Source organism: Neovison vison, chromosome 1 (genome assembly GCF_020171115.1).
Source record: "Neovison vison isolate M4711 chromosome 1, ASM_NN_V1, whole genome shotgun sequence".
In the NCBI taxonomy this organism is placed as follows: domain Eukaryota; kingdom Metazoa; phylum Chordata; class Mammalia; order Carnivora; family Mustelidae; genus Neogale; species Neogale vison.
Genome location: NC_058091.1, coordinates 244,215,747 through 244,234,585, shown reverse-complemented (window position 1 = coordinate 244,234,585; position 18,839 = coordinate 244,215,747). Strand labels below are relative to the sequence as shown.

General features: G+C 37.6%; 1 protein-coding gene across 1 annotated transcript; it reads left to right on the top strand.

Moving 5' to 3' along the window:
- On the top strand, window positions 1–15,325 carry UBE2B (ubiquitin conjugating enzyme E2 B). Its single transcript, XM_044227521.1, has 6 exons — window positions 1–159; window positions 2,281–2,361; window positions 3,832–3,857; window positions 8,327–8,416; window positions 12,767–12,855; window positions 13,987–15,325. The coding sequence occupies exons 1-6, from the start codon at window positions 116–118 to the stop codon at window positions 14,113–14,115; spliced, it is 459 nt and encodes a 152-aa protein (XP_044083456.1). The 5' UTR covers window positions 1–115; the 3' UTR covers window positions 14,116–15,325.
- Window positions 15,326–18,839: the final 3,514 nt, after the last annotated feature.

Sequence of the window (18,839 nt, the reverse complement as noted above, 5' to 3'; positions counted from 1 at the left end):
TTTGTGCAGCCTCGGCGGCGGCGGTGACCCTCAGTGATTCGGCCGCCGCGCCGGGGGGTGGGGGGGCTGCGCGGGACTCTTTTCTTTCAGACTGACCGCGGGGCAGCTGGGGAGCATGTCGACTCCGGCCCGGAGGAGGCTCATGCGGGATTTCAAGCGGTAAGGGCCCTCACCTTCGCCTGGTTGAAGGCTCCTCCCCATAGCTGTGGGGCTGCAGGGCGGGGATCCGGGACACTTTCCTCTCATAACCCAATGAGGGCCGACCGTGGGCCCAGCGGTACCGACGGAAGCCCAGTCCTAACCCGCATTCGCACTCCCCCATCCTTGCTTGCTCATTCTTCCGACGCAAGAAATTTTGATTACCGCCCCCCGCCCCCAGAGGTAGAAAGATGGCTGTGGTCTGTTCAAGGATTCCCCGCTGCCCACTTGGGTCAGCTGCCCGACGTTGGCCCTAGAGCTCAAGCCTCATCTCTGCGCCCTTGCATCCTGTCGTGTCCGCCCCTGTCCCCCAGAAGCCGACCCTTGAAGAATCTTTTTTCTTGCTTGCTGCACCAGTTTTCCGGGATAGCCCTGCGGTCTTCGCTGAGGGGCAGGGTTGGGGCGAAAAGCGCCCCTCCCATTCTTTCTGCAGTGAGGGTGGGGTCTGCAGCGCGAGGTCCGGAGGTTGTTAACCCATCTTCCGAAACCCGACTCTCCCTCACCCGCCCGAAAGGACCTTGAGAACTGGCTTAGAGACCTGGGACTCGGGCTGGCAGCCCGGGATGCCAGTGCCTTCTGGAACTCAGCTCTGTGGCCTGGTGTCTAAAGCCCTATCTATAGCCTCCAAAGTCTGGAAAAATGCCTTCTTGGAGACTGGCGCTAACCCGATACTCCCTGGGCCTCCTTTTGTAAAATAGGGTTTTGTTAGGTGGTGCTTGGGTTAGTGAGGAGGAATTGACTTTTTTTCAGTTGTTTACCTTTGATTGAATGCTTGGAGGTACGGGGGGAAAATGAGAAAACTCAGCATTACGATCCACTGCACATTTTTGAGTGTGGTTTGTTTTTGTTTTTGTTTTCCTGGAGAGATCTGCCCTGATTGAGACAAAATATCTAGTATAAAAACTTAGGTTAGCTCCTTAGGAAGTAACCTTTCAACTTCGCCATTATAAGGGCATAGGTGAGGCATTTGGAAGCCGTTCTTTTGGGCTTTGGGCGGTTTTATCATTGAATGTATTCGTAATGAGCCGTTTACCTTTGGTGGGCGAGAAGCAGCCTTATTCTTTAAAGCCTTCTAGTCGTCGTGGCTTGATGTGTTTGAGCCTGACTGAAAACTATTTTTGAAAACCCTAATTCAAAGTATCGTGTCCTATGACAATCACTACATACAGATATGTGTATAAAGTGTCTCATTTATTTTTCTGTTGAAATGACAGCCTTTGCAAGGAGATGCTCTGTTTGGTGCAAAAGTTGTCTTCTCCAGCTTAAAATCAAATTTCATGTTAACTCCGATGAGTGAAAGCCATGTAATAAAACTTCCAGTTTATGTCCATTGTTGCTCTAGTTTCTTACTGCCCATCTCTGTTAAATTCTGAGTTGAACACAGGGCTCCTTTGGTAGTTTTCCAAGGGTTTTCAGGTTATGAGAATTTGATTGTGACAGATGTTGGAAGGTAGCCTTGTATCGGGTCAACTGACAGGAGAGGTAGATGTTAGCTGTAGTGCAGATCTTTAAAATAGGGACAGATGAAAAACATAACTGGGGCTTATTTTAAAAGCTATTGCTAATTGAAGCAAATGGATTAAAGCTACTCTCCTGCTTAAAACTAGTTTGCTAATTAAATTGAATATTAGTGTTTTCAGCCATTTAATGTTTGCCTTGGTGTGGGGGGTTGGTGGCCATGTTGCATTGGAAGCAGTGGTTTAGACTCACACAGACCGCCTTTTCCATATTTACAGCAGCAAAAACGATGGTCTGTGAACATGGTTTTTGCACTTGGGGCTTTTAATTTTTATTGTTAATGGCAGTCTGTATGCATCACTTCCCAAAGATACATCTTGACCTTCATAATCAGAGAGGATTGAGTCCAAAGCTCTTCGGAATTGAGACAGTTTGGAGAGGTACTTAATAAGTATATACATGGTTGATTTATTTTTAAGTCATATGGTTTAGTCCACCTCAACACAAGAACAAGGAAATGACTTAGTTTGTGTCAAAGTAGGTAGAATAGTCCATAACGGTTCTTTTTGGCCTGCGTAGTGACCTTAATGTTCAACTTTGAAAATTACTACTGTGGATTTCTAGGTTGCAAGAGGACCCACCTGTGGGTGTCAGTGGTGCACCATCTGAAAACAACATTATGCAGTGGAATGCAGTTATATTTGGGTGAGTAGAATGATAAATGATCGGTATAGTAATTCTTTAAGGAAAGTGAATGTGTCAATTAGGCAGAGGCTGAAGTGGAATGAGGGGCTCTTACAAAAGCTGCAAAATTTTTTTAAAAATTCTGCGAAGTGTTTTTGCAGTTAAGTAAAATTTGTGTTGGTGTTACTGCCTATGATTTTATAATCACTGGGTTTTACCTGATTAAAAATAACATTTGAAACTAAAAAGAAAGGGTAAGTTATTTTGTACAAAATGTACCAAAATATTTATGCTTGCATTTCATTCTTTTAAAAATACAAAAAGACTAAGAATAAAAAAATGCTCAGAGCTTCCAGTGTGGCAAGAATTAACAAAAAATGCTCAATACATTATATATATTGTGAGAATTGCTCTTTTCTTTCTTTCTTTTTTTTTCCAAGAGAAACAGAGAGAGAGAGAGAGAGAGAGAGGAAAAAAAAATCTCAAGCAGGCTCCACAGCTATTGCCAAGCCCTACACAGGGCTTAGTCTCAACAACCCTAGGATCATGACCTGAGTTTAAATCAGGAGTTGGCTGCTTAACTACATAACATGCTAGGCACCCCACGTATATGCTTCCTGATTTGAAATTTCCTTACACCTTTTCTTCTGTTTTTCTGGGCTTGGTCTTTCTTTTTTCATGCTTTTCAAAACTAGGGTTTGCACTAAAACTTTAAAGGAAGGAACATCTTCATAAGTGGAATTCTGAGTTGCCATTGAATTAGTTACAAGTTAAATAGTAGTGAAAAGTTAGTTTATTCTTCTAAAGAGATTATATTAAATTAAATATTAAATTCAGGCTAACTTGCAAAAAATAATTGAACCTTCATGGTGCTGCTTAGGAAAGATGAAATTGGGATGTGGAGGCAGGGAAAAGATTTAAGCAAAAGAAAGTGGGGTTTCTTTGTTACAGTCAGTTCTGTCTAGCTGTGTTGAACAGAGCTGTTGCTTTGTTGGGAAGCAGGACACTTGGTTTGGTACAGTTATCTTAAAGGGTATTTCTCTCTTATTGTTGTAAACTGAAAATACGAGTATTTTTCTCTTAAGAATACACATTTATAAAATGACTGGTTGGTATTTATGAACTGAATTGTGTGCTAAAACATGAAAACTTAGAAAATAGTTACTCTTTATACCTGTGTCTATAAAATCTAGGGCTAGGATAATACTAAACAATATCTTTAAAACTCCACAGGTCATTAAAATGAGCCCCTCTTTCTCTGTTTGAGTTTATCCTTTCCACTCTTAAAAATCAAGAAAACGGGGCACCTGGGTGGCTCAATTGGGTAGCTGATTCTTGATCTCAGCTCAGATTTTGGATCTCAGGGTCTTAGGGTTGGGCCCTATGTTGGGCTCAGCACTGGGCCTGAAGCCTACTTTAGGAGAGAGAAAAAAAAAAATCAGGAAAAGGCAGAAGGAAACATCTTTTAATCAGAAATCTTCTCGTTTTCAGACCAGAAGGGACACCCTTTGAAGATGGTAAGTCATTCTCAATTACGTTTTCTGTAGTATTAGAACACTGCTTTTAAGTAGGAAATTATAATACTAACATACCTACCTTAAAACTATTTTCTGTTGTTATTAGGTCAAATTAAAACTAAATAATGCTACTGAGAATTTCTAGTTCATAAAGGTCTTTTCTTTCTACATCAGCTTGACCATCTTCATTGTCAGCTCTTTGTGTCATTTTGGTAATTGGCTGTAGAACTAACTATAGGTCTAGATGGTAGGTTAAAGGAGGATAATCATGCTTTTTTAACATTGTTATCTATATTGATAAGGTGTTGAACTGAAATTGTTCTTAAACATATGTAGCTGGGGCATCTGGCTGGCTCAGTTAGTAGAGCGTGTGACTCAGTTGCAGGGTTGTAAGGTCAAGCCCCACATTGGGTGCAGAGATTACCTAAAAATAAAAAATTTTTTGAATCTTAAAAAAAAAATTAACATAGCTGCCAGTAGCTGCATGTACAGCTTACTTTTGATACCCATAAATAGTTAGCATTCTGTGGAATCCTTTGCCTCTTAAATTTAGTTTTTTCATTTTTTCACCAAGAGCCAGAAAAATGGAAAACTGGTTCTGATACATGTTTGTAATTGAGCTTTTCATCATTGATTTTAACCAGGTTCTTAGATTTTCCTTAAAACTTTATAGCATAAAGTTTTAAGAATTGTTGAACAGATTTTTAATGATCAAAATGGCTCCAGAACACTAACCCATTGAAGATACTTACACAAAGATACTAATTGTAGGGGCGCCTGGGTGCCTCAGTGGGTTGAGCTTCTGCCTTCAGCTAAGGTCATGATCTCAGGGTCCTGGGATCGAGCCCCACATCGTGCTCTCTGCTCAGTGGGGAGCCTGCCTCCCCTGCTCTCTCTGCCTGCTACCCTGTCCTGACTACTTGTGATCTCTCTCTCCGTCAAATAAATAAAATCTTAAAAAAAAAAAAAAAAGATTGTGCTGTTTTTAAAGACATAACCTGAATGCCTAATAGGGGAAAATGGTTAAGCAAATTTATGATGTATTTAGATTGTGGAATAAACAGTAAGGTGGATCTGGAAATAAGTCTCAAGAGACAAAGTTTCAGAATGATACATGTTGCATTACATTTTTACCAAATACAGGGATGCAAGTGTGTGTGTATTAAAAGGTTGTATGACCACACTTTTCAAAGTGCTTACCGCTAAGGTGGGGGTAAGGAATGGAAGAGAAGTACTTAAAGACTTCAGCTTTTTGCACTATACAGGGGGTTCTTGGGTAGTCCATGAACCCCTTCTTTTAGTCTCTAAAACTGTTCCATGGATTCTTTGTAATTAAAACTGTCTTTACACCAACACTAAGACATTTGCCCTTTTTACTGTATCAGCATTTGTACTGGTGGTACAGAAACATAAGTTGCTAAAACTGGACCTATGTAGTTTAGTATCCTGGCCCAGCTCAACACAGTGGCTCTAAACTGTACTAATAGTCACTTTATGTATGTATGTATGTATGTATGTATGTATTTATAAATTTAAATTTTTTTTAGTTTTGTTTTCTTGTTTTCTTTTTTTTTGTTTTGTTTTTTTTTTTTTTTTGGTAAAAGTAATCTCTACACCCAACGTGCGGGGCTCAAACCTACAAACCTGGGATCAAGAGCCTCACGCTCCACCAACAGAGCCAGCCAGGTGCCCATGTTCTTTGCATTTTTAAAAGCTGCCACTTTCACTTAAAATTTTTTTGTCTTGATTGCAAAAAGAAAGAAACGTTCTTGATGAAGAATAGATACTATTACTATTCTGACCCTTGGGTATACATTCTTAAAATATTCTGTGTGATGAAGCGGAAAGTATGCATAAAACACTTGTAATGATTTTCTGGAGGAAAAGCACTTCTGCAGTTGTTTGAGTTGCAACTTAAACTTATTTTCATGGAACATTTTTACTTGAATGAATGAGAGACAAACTGATAATTTAGATCCGACTGTTTGGCAGACGTACTCAAGTGATTGAAGTGAGCTGTTAGATCAAGGAAAGTGACAGTATTGTTGCTACTGATAAAGTAACCGTTTCCCAGTACTTTAAGACATCTCGGATAATATCAGTAGGTGGTATTACCTAATAGTGATTTGTTTTTGGATAGTATTTAATGAAATGCCCCAATGTTTACAACAATTGTATCATTCATTGAACCAATATTTTCTGAATGACCAGTGTATAATAGAAAATTAGGGATGAATAAGACATTTATGCAGCTTGTAACAGATTTTGGTGTAACTGATGCAAAAATGATGTATGATTTCAGATTCTACATTGCAACTAACCCTTAAAAACCTACCACTTTCTTACTATAGTAATCAAAAAGGAATATTTACAATTATCTGAAAAAAGTAGGAAAATACTTTTTTCACTTACATATTTTTGTGAGACTTTGTTTTCTTCAGCCTCCTCCCAGAACAGCATATTGCAACAGATAAAATGTAGAAGCAGCTGAGAGAGTCCAGCTGTCTTCTCTTAAGCCAGTCATTAAAGAGAATTGCAAAAATGTGAGACAGTGCTAAGCCTCTCACTAACTTGGTAGGGAAACACATTACTTTTCATTAAATGTCATTTAAGTGAATGTGTAGTGAGTTTACAGTAATGATTGAATGAATATTTGGAAAAATTTTCTGGGTTAGGGTGCCTGGCTGGCTTAGTCGGTAGAGCACGTGACTCTTGATCTTGGTCATGAGTTAGAGCCTCACACTGAGCATAGAAATTACTTAAAAAATTCATGAGTTAAATATGTCTAGTGTAAGAAATACTGATAGTTACATTCAGCAGCGCGCTGGAGGCAGTTTGTACTGATTCATAACAGATTGTTAAAAATTGGGAATTTTTGCAAGTTAGTTATTGAGGAGCCAATATTTAAAAATTAAATTATTTTTCATTTTTGGTGGAAATCTGTAAAATGTTATGCTGTCATATGTGTCCCTTCCCAGCTTCACCTTCAGTTGATTTCCCACTGGAAGTTTGGCCATGACTGGGAATAAGAGTATAAAGGGGTCCTGAGACTCCATAAAGTGGGCAGAAAAAAACTTGAAAATTGCTGTTCATATTTGTGTGGGCTGAAATTTTTACAGTAAGTTTTTTTAATTAAAGCAAATTAAAATGTACACTTTGAAAATACATAAAGACTATCTTCACTATTTAACTGTACTTTTCATAACAACTGATGTATTCAGAGTATGAAATAGATAACCACTTTTTTTTTTTTTAAAGATTTTATTTATTTATTTGACAGAGATCACAAGTAGACGGAGAGAGAGGCAGGCAGAGAGAGAGGGAAGCAGGCTCCCTGCTGAGCAGAGAGCCTGATGCGGGACTCGATCCCAGGACCCTGAGATCATGACCCAAGCCGAAGGCAGCGGCTTAACCCACTGAGCAACCCAGGCACCCTAGATAACACTTTTGATTTTGTGTGTATCTTTGGCTTCCCTAATCCCAGATTTCCAGCAGCAAAAACAATGTAAGAAGGTAGAGGTTGTATACTAAATATATAGATAAAATATTGGATAAAATAAATACAAGAATGGATTTTTGTTTTGTTTTTTAAAACTACATTGTTGAAATCGGGATAAACCTTCTAGAGACATCTGGAATGGTTTAAACTTTTTTATTGACTTCATTAGGAATAAGTCTCGATTTTACTGAGTATGTCCAAGGGGTTTTAGGTAGAACACCTCTCCAACCTTCAGGTGGATGTCCTCAAAATCAAAGAACTCTGGATAGTGAATAAACAGGATAGAAATCTAGAAAAACATACAGAAACCCAGTAATAATGGTTATTTCTGCAAAATAGATTTAGAATTAGAGTTGAGAGTTCTACTTTGTACGCTGTGAACAGATTGACTTTGTTAAAAATGCATAATTTTTTTAAAAGCCTGTCTGTACTGACCATAAAATACCACTTTACAAGAATGTATGTACCATGTTGACTATAACCACAGTAGGCAGTTACATTAATACTTTGGTTCTTGGCATATTTGAGTGAAAGGATTTGTAAGGGGATGGAAAAGACCTTTCAGATTAATGTCCGTGCCTCTGATTGAAGTCCTTTGTCATGTGGTAGTTAGCCCTTCTTAAAATCCTTTGGCATACCCCCTTCTAAGCTATAATAAACTAGCTGTAGTTTGCCAAATGTGCATTTTAAGTTTCAGTAGCTAGGGCCAAATTGCCTTCCAAAAATATGGCAGTTTAACATTCCCACCCAATAGCACATGAAAGTGTGTGTTTCCAAGTGCTTGCCAGTGCTGTGTGTTACCAGTCTAACGTAAATCAAAGTATATTTCATATTTTATGTGCTAAGCCAGAATTGACATTACTTTTTGTGTGGTTGTGCAAAAACCAGTATGGGTTGGGAGTTCATTGATGGAGTTTAAAAGTAATGCTTGTGTTTACCATAATTATTCTGATTTTTTTTTTCTATCTAGGTACTTTTAAACTAGTAATAGAATTTTCTGAAGAGTATCCAAATAAACCACCAACTGTTAGGTTTTTATCCAAAATGTTTCATCCAAATGGTAAGTAACATTTTATTAAACTTCATAAATGATTGGGGGGGGGGAGTTCTTTCCTTCCTTTTAGGCCTTGCCCCATAATTCTTACTGCAACAGGCCACTTCAGATGTTGCTTCCATGTCAGTATTAGCTACGTTTTTGTAGCCTAGAATCTTTAGAAGGTTCCAAATTTCAGGTAAAGTTGTTTTGTCTTAATACTTTTGATTTTAAAATAATACCTATTTATTTGTAGAAATGGAAGGATACCAAAACATTTTTGCTTAAAATTTAGCTTTTTAAAAAATATGGGGTGCCTGGGTGGTTCACTGGGTTAAGCCTCTGCTTTCGGCTCAGGTCAGGATCTTGGTCCTGAGATGAAGCCCCGCCTCGGGCTCTCTGCTCAGTGGGAGGCTGCCGCCTCCCTCTCTCTCTGCCTACTTGTGATCTCTCTGTCAAATATAAATAAATATAAATAAATAAATAAAAATCTTTTAAAAATACAAAGAGGGTGCCTGGGTGGCTCATTTGGTTGAGTGTCTTTGGCTTGCCTCGTGATCCCACGGTCCTGGGATCAGCTACATTGGGGTCCCTGCTCAGTAGGGAGTCTGCTTCTCCCTTTAACCTTTACCCCCTTGTGATCTCTTCCCCCTTCCCTCTCTCCCCCCTCAAATAAATAAAATCTCTCTAAAAATAATAAGTACAAATAAATGCTTGTACAAAATTGAGATCATATTGTATATAATTAAGTAACATTTTTATGAACTGTGAATATCTTTCCTTACTAAATATTTATTTGTATCATTCTTAATGGCTGCATAAATGTTCTGTGAGGTTACCATAATCAGTCTGTCCAGTTTTTGGTGATTTTCAGGGTTTTTTAAAGATTTTATTTTTTAGGGGTGCCTGGGTGGCTCAATGGGTTAAAGCCTCTGCCTTCAGCTCAGGTCATTATCTCAGGGTCCTGAGCTCGAGCCCTGCCTCCGTCGGGCTCTCTGCTCAGTGGGAGGCCTGCTTCTCCCTCTCTCTCTACCTGTCTCTCTGCTTCCTTGTGATCTCTGTCAAATAAAATCTTTTTAAAAATATTTTTATTTTTTATTTTGAGAGAGAGTGCAAGTTCGGGGAGAGGGGTGCAAAGAGGGAGAGAGTGAGAATTTTTTTTTTTAAGATTTTATTTATTTACAGAGATCACAAGTAGGCAGAGAGGCAGGCAGAGAGTGAGAGGGAGAAGCAGGCTCCTGGCTGAGCAGAGAGCCTGATGCAGGGCTTGATCCCAGGACCATGAGATCATAACCAGAGCTGAAGGCACTGAGCCACCCAGGTGCCCCAAGATTGAGAATCTTAAGCAGGCTTCATGTTCAAGGTGGAGCCTATCATGGGGCTCCATCTCATGATATTAAATTGAATATTAATAACTTAATATTAATATAATTTAATATTAAACAATATTAAGATCAAGACCTGAGCCAAAATCAAGATTCAGTTCCCACCCAAGTGCCCCACGTTGTTTGTAATTTTAATTGGCACTTAGAACATTCTTGAAAATCTTCCCAAATAACCATGAATATTATTACAGAACAAGTTTTTAGAAGTGGGATTACTGGGTCAAAGGTTCATATGTTTTTAAGGCTTTTTTTAAGTACAGTTTTTTATTTTTTCTATCATTCCTATTTTTATGTGGAGAAATAAATTTTTTAATTTACTTTTTAAGATTTCATTTATTTATTCGACCAAGAGAACACAAGCAGGGGCAGGGGCAGGCAGAGAGGGAGAGGGAGAAGCAGGCTTCCTGAGGAGCAGGGAGCTTAATGTGGGTCTCAGTCCCAGGTCTCTGGGATCATGACCTGAGCTCAAGGCAGATGCCTAACCAGCTGAGCCATCCAGGCACCCCTGGAGAAATTTTTTATTCCTCTTTTCCATGATTTCTGACTGACTCTTTGTAATTAAATTTGCTCTTCTATAATTTCCTATTTACTTCTAATACATGTATATTCCTGCATTATAAATTACTGTACAAAAGACTTACTTTCCAAAATAGTTAAGCTTTCCTTTTTGTAACCTTGGCTCATTTAAATATGGTCTTCCCCATCAGTTAACTTACTTTCAGAAGGAGTAACTTAATATTTATTACACTGTAATTGAAAACTTACTACTGAATTGACCCACAATGCAGTAAGAAGGCTCTGTAAATGAAGGTGGGAAAGACTGTACAATGTGCCAAGGGTTCTGTGTATAGAGGTATGGTATTTTCATCCTTGGGGAAACAGTGTATTTGATTATTTCTTACTCCTTCATAATAGTGGTTTCCCTTTTTTTTCTTCTACCAGTACTTTTTTACTAACTTTCTGATACACTTTTTAAGCATCTTTATTTGAAATATAACTCACATATTGTGCTGTTCATTCATCTAAATTTTACAGTTCAGGGGTTTTTAGTACATTGAGTTGTACAACTGTCACCTTATCAATTTTAGAACATTTTTCTCATTCTCTCCCAAAAATTCTATGACAGTTGGCAATCACTCCCCTTTATCCCAGCACCCTAGCCCTAGGCAGTCCTATTTTCTTACCTCTGTAGATTTGCCTGTACTGGACGTTTCTTATAAATCCTATAATACATGTGGTCTTTCGTGACTGGCTGCTTTCAGCTAGCATAGTTTTCAGGGTTCATCTGTGTTGTAATTGTATTCCCTTTCCTTTTATTGCTGAAGGAAATTTCATTATTTGGATATATATACTATATCTTGTTTATCCATTCATTAGTTGATGGATGCTTGATTTCTGGTTTACTTTTAGATTATTTCTTAGAAATAGTTACTAGTTCAAAACTTTAAAAATTATTTGGTACTTTTATGGGTCTTACAGAGGTTTTAATTGTTTTTTAGACCCGCCAAGTTTGATGTTCCTGTGGGATAGATAATAAGCCACTAAGCTGTGCTGTTTTGTTTTTGTTTTCTTTTTAAGATTTTATTTATTTATTAGAGAGTGAGCACATGCAGGGGGAACAGCAGGCAGAGGGAGAAGTGGACTTCCTGCTGAGCAGGGAGCCTAATGTGGCATAAATACTTGAAATCAATATTTGAAAATAGTGGGACTCGATCCCAGAACCCAGGATCATGACCTGAGCCGAAGGCAGCTGCTTAACTGATTGAACCACCCAGGCATCCCACTTAGGCTGCTCTAAAACTAGTAACTGTAAGTAGCTAGCACATGGATGGTCATCGAGGCCATGAGAGTGAAGAACATCACCCCAAGGGTGTATACTGGGCCAGAATAAAGAGGATGGAGGATAGAGAGAGCCCTGAGAAATGACAATATTTAAGTATAATTTGCCTCCTCTCTCCCAAAAAGCCTTACTTAACTCTTGTCTTTATGTAAGGTGATCAGGCTTGCTCCGTGAAGCTTTCCAAAGTTTGGCAGTATCTGTAACATTAAATGCATTTATCCTTTGTCAATGTAGCATTTCTACTTTTGGAAATAAGTCATGTAGACATAGAGTCTCACAAGAGGGTAAAAATTTATGTTCGTTGTATTTTCACATAATCAGTTCAAGAGGGGAAAAAACTTCCCAAATGTTAGAATTTAAATGTGTTAATCACTGGATTTTTATTTTTTGATTATGAAAGGAATGCATTCTCATTATAAAACAAATCATAAAATGCAAGAATCCTATTACTTAGAGCCAGTACTTAAATCTTGGCATTTAGTCTTACAAATGTTTTTGTAACTACACAGACTTCAAATGAAAACAATTATACTTCAAATGAAAATACTTAAATGTTTTGTAAAAAATGTCATTTTCCTCTAAAATTTGAAAACTTATTAAGGTGGTCTACATTGTGGATGTCTTTCTGTATCAGTTAACAGAGGGTAGATGTGTATCTTTTCTGTTGGCTACATTGGTATTGATTATATCAATGTACTGTTAGCCAGTCACCTCTTTAGGTCTATAAACAGTATATAAACACTTATAAACCGTATCATAGTGAACTCTTCCTATAAATAAAACTTCATGTGTCTACATTTATTTCTTTTAGGAGTAATTTCTGGGAGAGTAATTATGATGTCAAAAAATAAGGTGTTTGTTTTTTTTTTTTTCAAGAGCTTTATTTAAAGAGTTTAGAAATAGAAGATTCAAACCGATGGGCTATAAGGTGGGTGTTGAAAAAATTGAACTCTGACAAAGCTCCCTGATGAAAAGGTGCAAAATAAGAGACCTTAGTTTTAACACTGGTTTTCCCGTGAGACAGGAGGGGTTTGGTAACAATGTTCAGAACTTCTGACTGGGCCAAGCATTCTGTTTGTGGTAAAGATTTCTCTTTTAACTGTTAAATATGATAAAGTTAATAGGTAACCAATTTTAGTGTTGTCTTTGCAGTGTATGCTGATGGTAGCATATGTTTAGATATCCTTCAGAATCGATGGAGTCCAACATATGATGTATCTTCTATCTTAACATCAATTCAGGTAAGGGTGTGTTAGGTTGCATGATCTTTTTTTTTTTTTTTTTTTTTTTTTTTTTTCAAGATTCTGTGGGATACAGGCAGCTCCTTCAGGAGCAGTAGCAGGTAACCAATGGCACAGCCTGGATAAAACCCCATGATTTTCAGACAGCTGGTCTGCTTTCTTGTTAGTGACCACAGTGGATCAAACCCACAGTCATTTTCCTGATCCTTGTGTAAATAAAGTGTTCTCACAGGTTAGGTATTTATGCCCATGAAGCATAGCCACAGGATGTGGAAAAGGATAATACTTCTTAGAAATAGTGAAAGAAAAACCTCTTACTGCTTTCAATACACGATTAGTAATCAAAAAAGAAAAAGAAAGAAATAGTGAAAGATGATTGCTTAGAAAAACCATAGGGACCTCAGGAAACTGTGAAGTGCAGAGAATCATTAAGTATGATATCCTATCCAAGAAATCCTATTAAAAAAGAAGAGATAGTGTTACCATTTGCCAAAAACACTGGCAGATTATTTCAGAGTTGACCTTGAATGACAATTTTGGAGAGGTGGAATGAGGGATGTTTTAGTTTATGTGGATGTGAGAGGAACAGAAGGAAAATTCTGGTTTGTGACCTTTTTTTAAAGCTCTTCCTATCATGTTTTATAAACATTGTTTTCAGCTTCCCTATTTCATTCCGTTGCTGCTAGATGTGTATGTTTTCTTGATGAAACAAGATTCTCTATCCAACTTACTGTCAGACATTTGTAACCACAAAAATAGAGTTTAACTTCGCAAAATGTTAGTTGCTATTTCTAGATATTGTATATTAACCAAATCAAGCTTTTTATTTCTTGGCTAATAGTTCAGTATGTTGAAGAATATTCTTTCCTAATTTCTTTGAAATTAGAGGTTTTAAGGCAGTTGAGTACTATGTGTTTTGGAAGTTTCAGTTCTCTAGCAGGAGGAAATTATTGAATTGATCAAGCCATTTCTGAAAGTATTTAAGACCTGAAAATATAGAAGATACACTAATATCTGCCATTTCTTTACTGAGTAATTTGGTTTTTTGTACAACCCGTATGCTCTGTATCTGACCCATGTTAATGTAAAGAATAACTCTCCACAGATTTTTTCCTTTCTCTTTCCTTCCAGTCTCTGCTGGATGAACCAAATCCAAACAGTCCAGCCAATAGCCAGGCAGCACAGCTTTATCAGGAAAACAAACGAGAATATGAGAAAAGAGTTTCGGCCATTGTTGAACAAAGCTGGAATGATTCATAATAGACAACTGGTCTGTTAATTTTTTTCATCATTGTTGTGTATAATTTACCTCTCAGTAGAAAGGCTAACAAATTTTAAGTGCCACAGGTTTTAAGGATTCTGCAGAAAAAAAAAAAAGTCCTTCAGTTTAGAACCTACAAAAGCTTGTGTATCTTGATTAATGTACTTTTTATTGCATGGTGTGAACTAAGTTATTGCTTACATAAATTTGTAATATATCCTGTTTGTATTTTTTTCCAAGTGTATAATGTTGGTGTGGAGTTTTCATGACAGAATAATACACATTTTGTAAATCTGTACTTTTTTCAAATATTGAATGCCTTATTTTTGAATTCTTTAGATTTTTAAATTGGAGAAAAGCACTTAAAGTTTTTTATATATGAATATTACATGTAAAGCTGTTAAAATACATAACTTCAGTGCAAGAGACTTTGTCACTTATTTCCTTATCTGTGTAGGAGGGGTTAATAAGTCTCTAGCTCTCCCATCAATTAATAGTTTCATTTCCAATTTCAAAAGAACAGATTTATATTTTATCAAGAAATTCTTCAAATTTGATTCTAACCACCAATTTTAATTTCAGACTTTATTTTAAATGTTTGAATGAAACTATATCCATCCATTTCACTTGAGCAATTATAGACATAACTGGTTTGATTCTGTCCAACTCTGTATTTAGGCCACGTGTTACTGTTTTTCATGCACTACTTACTGTTAAACTGTACCTTTCGCAATTTCACAGTTTGTACCTCTACCATGAGGAATCGGCACCTCTACCGGAAGCAGAGAACTAATGCAACTTATTTGCTGCTTGATAGCACTTTAAAAGATTTTTGATAATGAAGAAAGTAAAACCATAAACATTTACCAAAATCCATGCCCCACTATTAACTGAGTAAGAATCGGTTGCATTGGTTTAGCAAGGCAGATATTTGGAAGGAATCTTGGTGTAACTGAAAATATTTGAAAACTGCCTTTTAATGCAATTGCATATCTGTTTATTCTGGAAAAATGTTTTAATACCAGGGCCTGCTGAGTTGCTTTCTCTTGTGGAGATTTTTTTTTTATCTCCTAAGTTGTATAAAAGTTGTACTGCATCTTAGTTTACTGGATAAATTTAAAACACAGTATTGTAGAAAGCTAATTCAAAGCTATCCTATGCCTTCAAATAGTACAGAAAATGGAAAATATACAAGTAAATTCTGTTGAACCACCTGTGTAGTCTTTCTAGTAGTTAAAACAGCTATTTGAGTAACCCCAATATAGTTTCTTGTCCTATTCTTAACTAGTTTAGTAAGCTAACAGTTTCTCTATTGGAGGATTGCAGTGTCTACAGCTTGTATTTTTTAACACTGATATGTGCTGATGTTTCCCTTTAAAAGCTATTACCTGGCAAAATTTTGGGTCAGTGTATGATCTTAGAAGCTTTTCATACAAATAAGAGTCCATTTGCTGGAATTAATGGCCAAAAAAAGAGATGCTTACAGGTACTTCTTGGTCATAGGAAATGTGATGCTTTCATACTCAGCTCTGAGACAAAGTGTAGCTTCTGTAGACATCTACTCCAGTGACAAACTCTTAAAATATACAGTAGATATGAGAGTCCTCCCCTCTTACTTCATTAAATGCTATTTGGTTGCTGCTTCAAAAGCTATTTTTATCCTAATATGCTTTCCTTTTCCTATTGAAAAGTGAAATATTTCAAGTATTGATAATTACGGGGGGGGGTCACATCTCCCTTAGCAGGGAGTCGCTGAGCTCTAAGTCCTAAATTCAACACATGCATAAAATTCCTACCTCGTCCACATTCCCACTGGAGAAAATTCTTAGGATTCATCTTCTCCCAGTTACTCCTCAACTTTTTTCTTCAGCCTTGGAACAGATTCCTGTTTCTTTGGTTGAGTACTAGATGTAAACCTTCAATTTTTACAAGGTTATACCATACAAAAAGTGTTTACTTTTAAACTAAGTAAACTTTATAAATGTGTTGTTACAGCAAGAGGCTAGAACTAAGTTGTTTACTTCGGTATGAAGTTGGATTCATGTTAAAGCTGAAATGCATTTGTAATACTTGTCTGTAACAGTACTTCTGACATAGAATGCTCTGTGTGCATAGCACCATTTGAAGCACTTTAACGTATATGATCACAATTCATACTTAGAGTAATCCCGTGAGGTAGGTACCATTATATTACTGATGAGGAATATAGGTACAGAGAGAGTAAGTAAGTGATTAGTTGAAGATCAGCCAGCTAGCAAGTGATAGAACTAGTATTTGTACCTAGACAGTCTGGTCTTTTAGCCAAGAAGTAGACTATCCTTCAAGAAATATTAAGATATTGAGTCCAGTTTTAGAAAATCTATTAGACTTAAATAGGTCTCTCTCATTTTTTAAAAATGCTTTAGTTGATTTAGACTTTGGGTAGAGACTAGTATCCACCCAGTGAAGAAGTTTTCTTGACCACCATTTTCTATCTCTCTCTCTATTTTTTTTTTAATATAGGTACACCTTCTGGCCTCTGATATAAAGGACTATAACTTACGACTTATCAATAGACCAAAATTTTTTCCCCTTCATGGAAATATTCTTGAGTCTGTGCCCCACACACACACACACCCCAATGAAAGTTCCATGAGTAACTTCTGAAACTGACCTAAAAAATCTTACTGTTAAGTAGGTGGAAGGTAGTAGGGAAAAAATTAAAGGTGCCTGTATTTTGTGTTCAGTAAACAAAGTACCTGTCTACTTAACTGATCCATTTAGTACTTGTGAGAAAGAACCCTAGGGCTCATAATGTACAATTTAGAGTTACGTCTGAGGTATTTTGAGCTCTCAGTTCTCCCAGGTTTTAAGAGATAGGGATCAACTTTTTAGGTCTTGGTGGTATTTATTACAATTCCTTTCTGTTGCATTTTGAAATGCAGAGTCCCTGAGGAATCTCAGTTATGTGGGGATTATTATGTAAATAAAGTCAGTAGTTGCAAAGCTATTAAAGGCAAATGAAATTGCCCATAAGGCTAGGGCCTTATGCCAAAATGGTAGCTCTGTTACTTCAGTTCCCATCTAGTTAGGAAAAAACTACTGTCAGATAGGAATAAAGATTAGTTTTCTTTAGTTATTCAAGTATGTGGCATGGAGGAAAGAGATTAGGAACAGTTTTATTGAGTTTACTTTTTTCTGTCCTTTGAAAAATATACAAATGTGTGCCATTCCTCTTTGAGTAATTTCTCCACCTCTCCTCAACCCCAGCTATATTGGCTTAAAACAACTTTGTTAATAACTTCTTGAGGTTTTTACATTTCCTATTTATAGCATGGGCTAGGGCTTTTTTTAGGTTGGGCCAGAAAGACAAATTAGCTGTGTCTTTTGCAAACCTTTTTGAGTATATGACTTCACAAGCTCAGCAACATTAGCTCCTTTCTGGTTGAAATCAAGAACCCTGGAAGGAGGAACTCTGAGCTTCCTCTTTTTTGGAGGATTTAGCCTTGGGTGAAAAGCTTGTATGGACTGACTGTCAGAAACTGCCACTGAGTTGAGTGGTAAAGCTTGGCCATGTGAGGCTTTTATCAGTAACTTGTACAGTAATATTTATGAGAAGACTTTAGAGCCCCTGTGACAAATAACCTTTTAGCTGGTTAGAGAGGTCTTTGTATGGTGACAGTCTTAGCAAGTATGATGCTTCTATAGTCTTTTGGGGTGGGGGGGGAGATTAGCTACCTAAATTCTTTCCTGGAAGATTGGGATCCTTAAAGCCACTGGGTACTTGTCTAGAGGGGATCAAAGCCTATCTATGATAGGATCTCCTTAGGCCCATCAACCTGTACCATTCAGTTGTCATTCTTCCTGGAATGCAGAAGGGTTCTATGGTGTCTTGAAGGCTGCCAAAATGCAAACATTAAGAGCACTTAAGGCAGACCTCTTAGTGCTGCTTCCTGTCTGAAGCTCAAGGTGTTAAGTTGCCCTTTCCCTTCCCCCGGTTACAAACAAGACCTTTTGCCAAGAATAGCAGAGCCCCCAGCTGAATTGGACTGGCTGCACTCCTGACTAAGAGAATATCAAATACAGCGAGGTTTGCAGAAATTTGGTCTCTGTATAAAGTCATTTTACAAAACTGAGTTGGGAGATTTTATGTTACTGGAGTAGTAGGAGTACAAAGACCACAAGGAACTGGAACCTTCTTTTCCTGATAACATCCTGAGCAGAGTATAGGAAAAGAATCAGAGATTCCAGCCCATGTCACCTTCGGCCATATGACCTCCAGAAAAAGATGGATTAGTAATCCCTCCTGTGTTTTAGTGGGTTATGGTTATAGACCTGTACCTGAATGAGTATGTAAGGCTGTGGTTTCAAGTCAAGACTCTCTAGAAAGGCTGCCTTTAGAATGAAGACGATCTCTCTCCCAGGGGTGGGTACAAGGGTTCTTCTGCAAACCAATAAGATCAGTGAGGGCAATACTAGGGCTCGGTGACAGGCTTACGAACCCATCTGTTCAGGGAGAAAGTTCCCCTCCCTGGCTTTTGTTAGCCCTTACACATTGAATCTTTGATGGGCTGCATATTCTTTTGCACTCAGCAGCTTGAGAATAGCACAATCCCCATGGCACCTTCTCAAAACCAAGTCTGACAGATCAGGCTGTAAGAGCAACAATACAAGTACAGTTCCAAAGGTTGGAATGTAAATCCAAATACTAGGAACATCCTTTCCAGACACCCTGTGGCATTAC

Excerpts from the sequence above, each read along its gene's own strand:
- UBE2B (XM_044227521.1), top strand. The coding sequence starts at position 116 with ATGTCGACTCCGGCCCGGAGGAGGCTCATGCGGGATTTCAAGCG. Across the intron at positions 3,858-8,326 it reads AGGGACACCCTTTGAAGATG|GTACTTTTAAACTAGTAATA; the intron begins GTAAGTCATTCT and ends TTTTCTATCTAG. Across the intron at positions 8,417-12,766 it reads CAAAATGTTTCATCCAAATG|TGTATGCTGATGGTAGCATA; the intron begins GTAAGTAACATT and ends TTGTCTTTGCAG.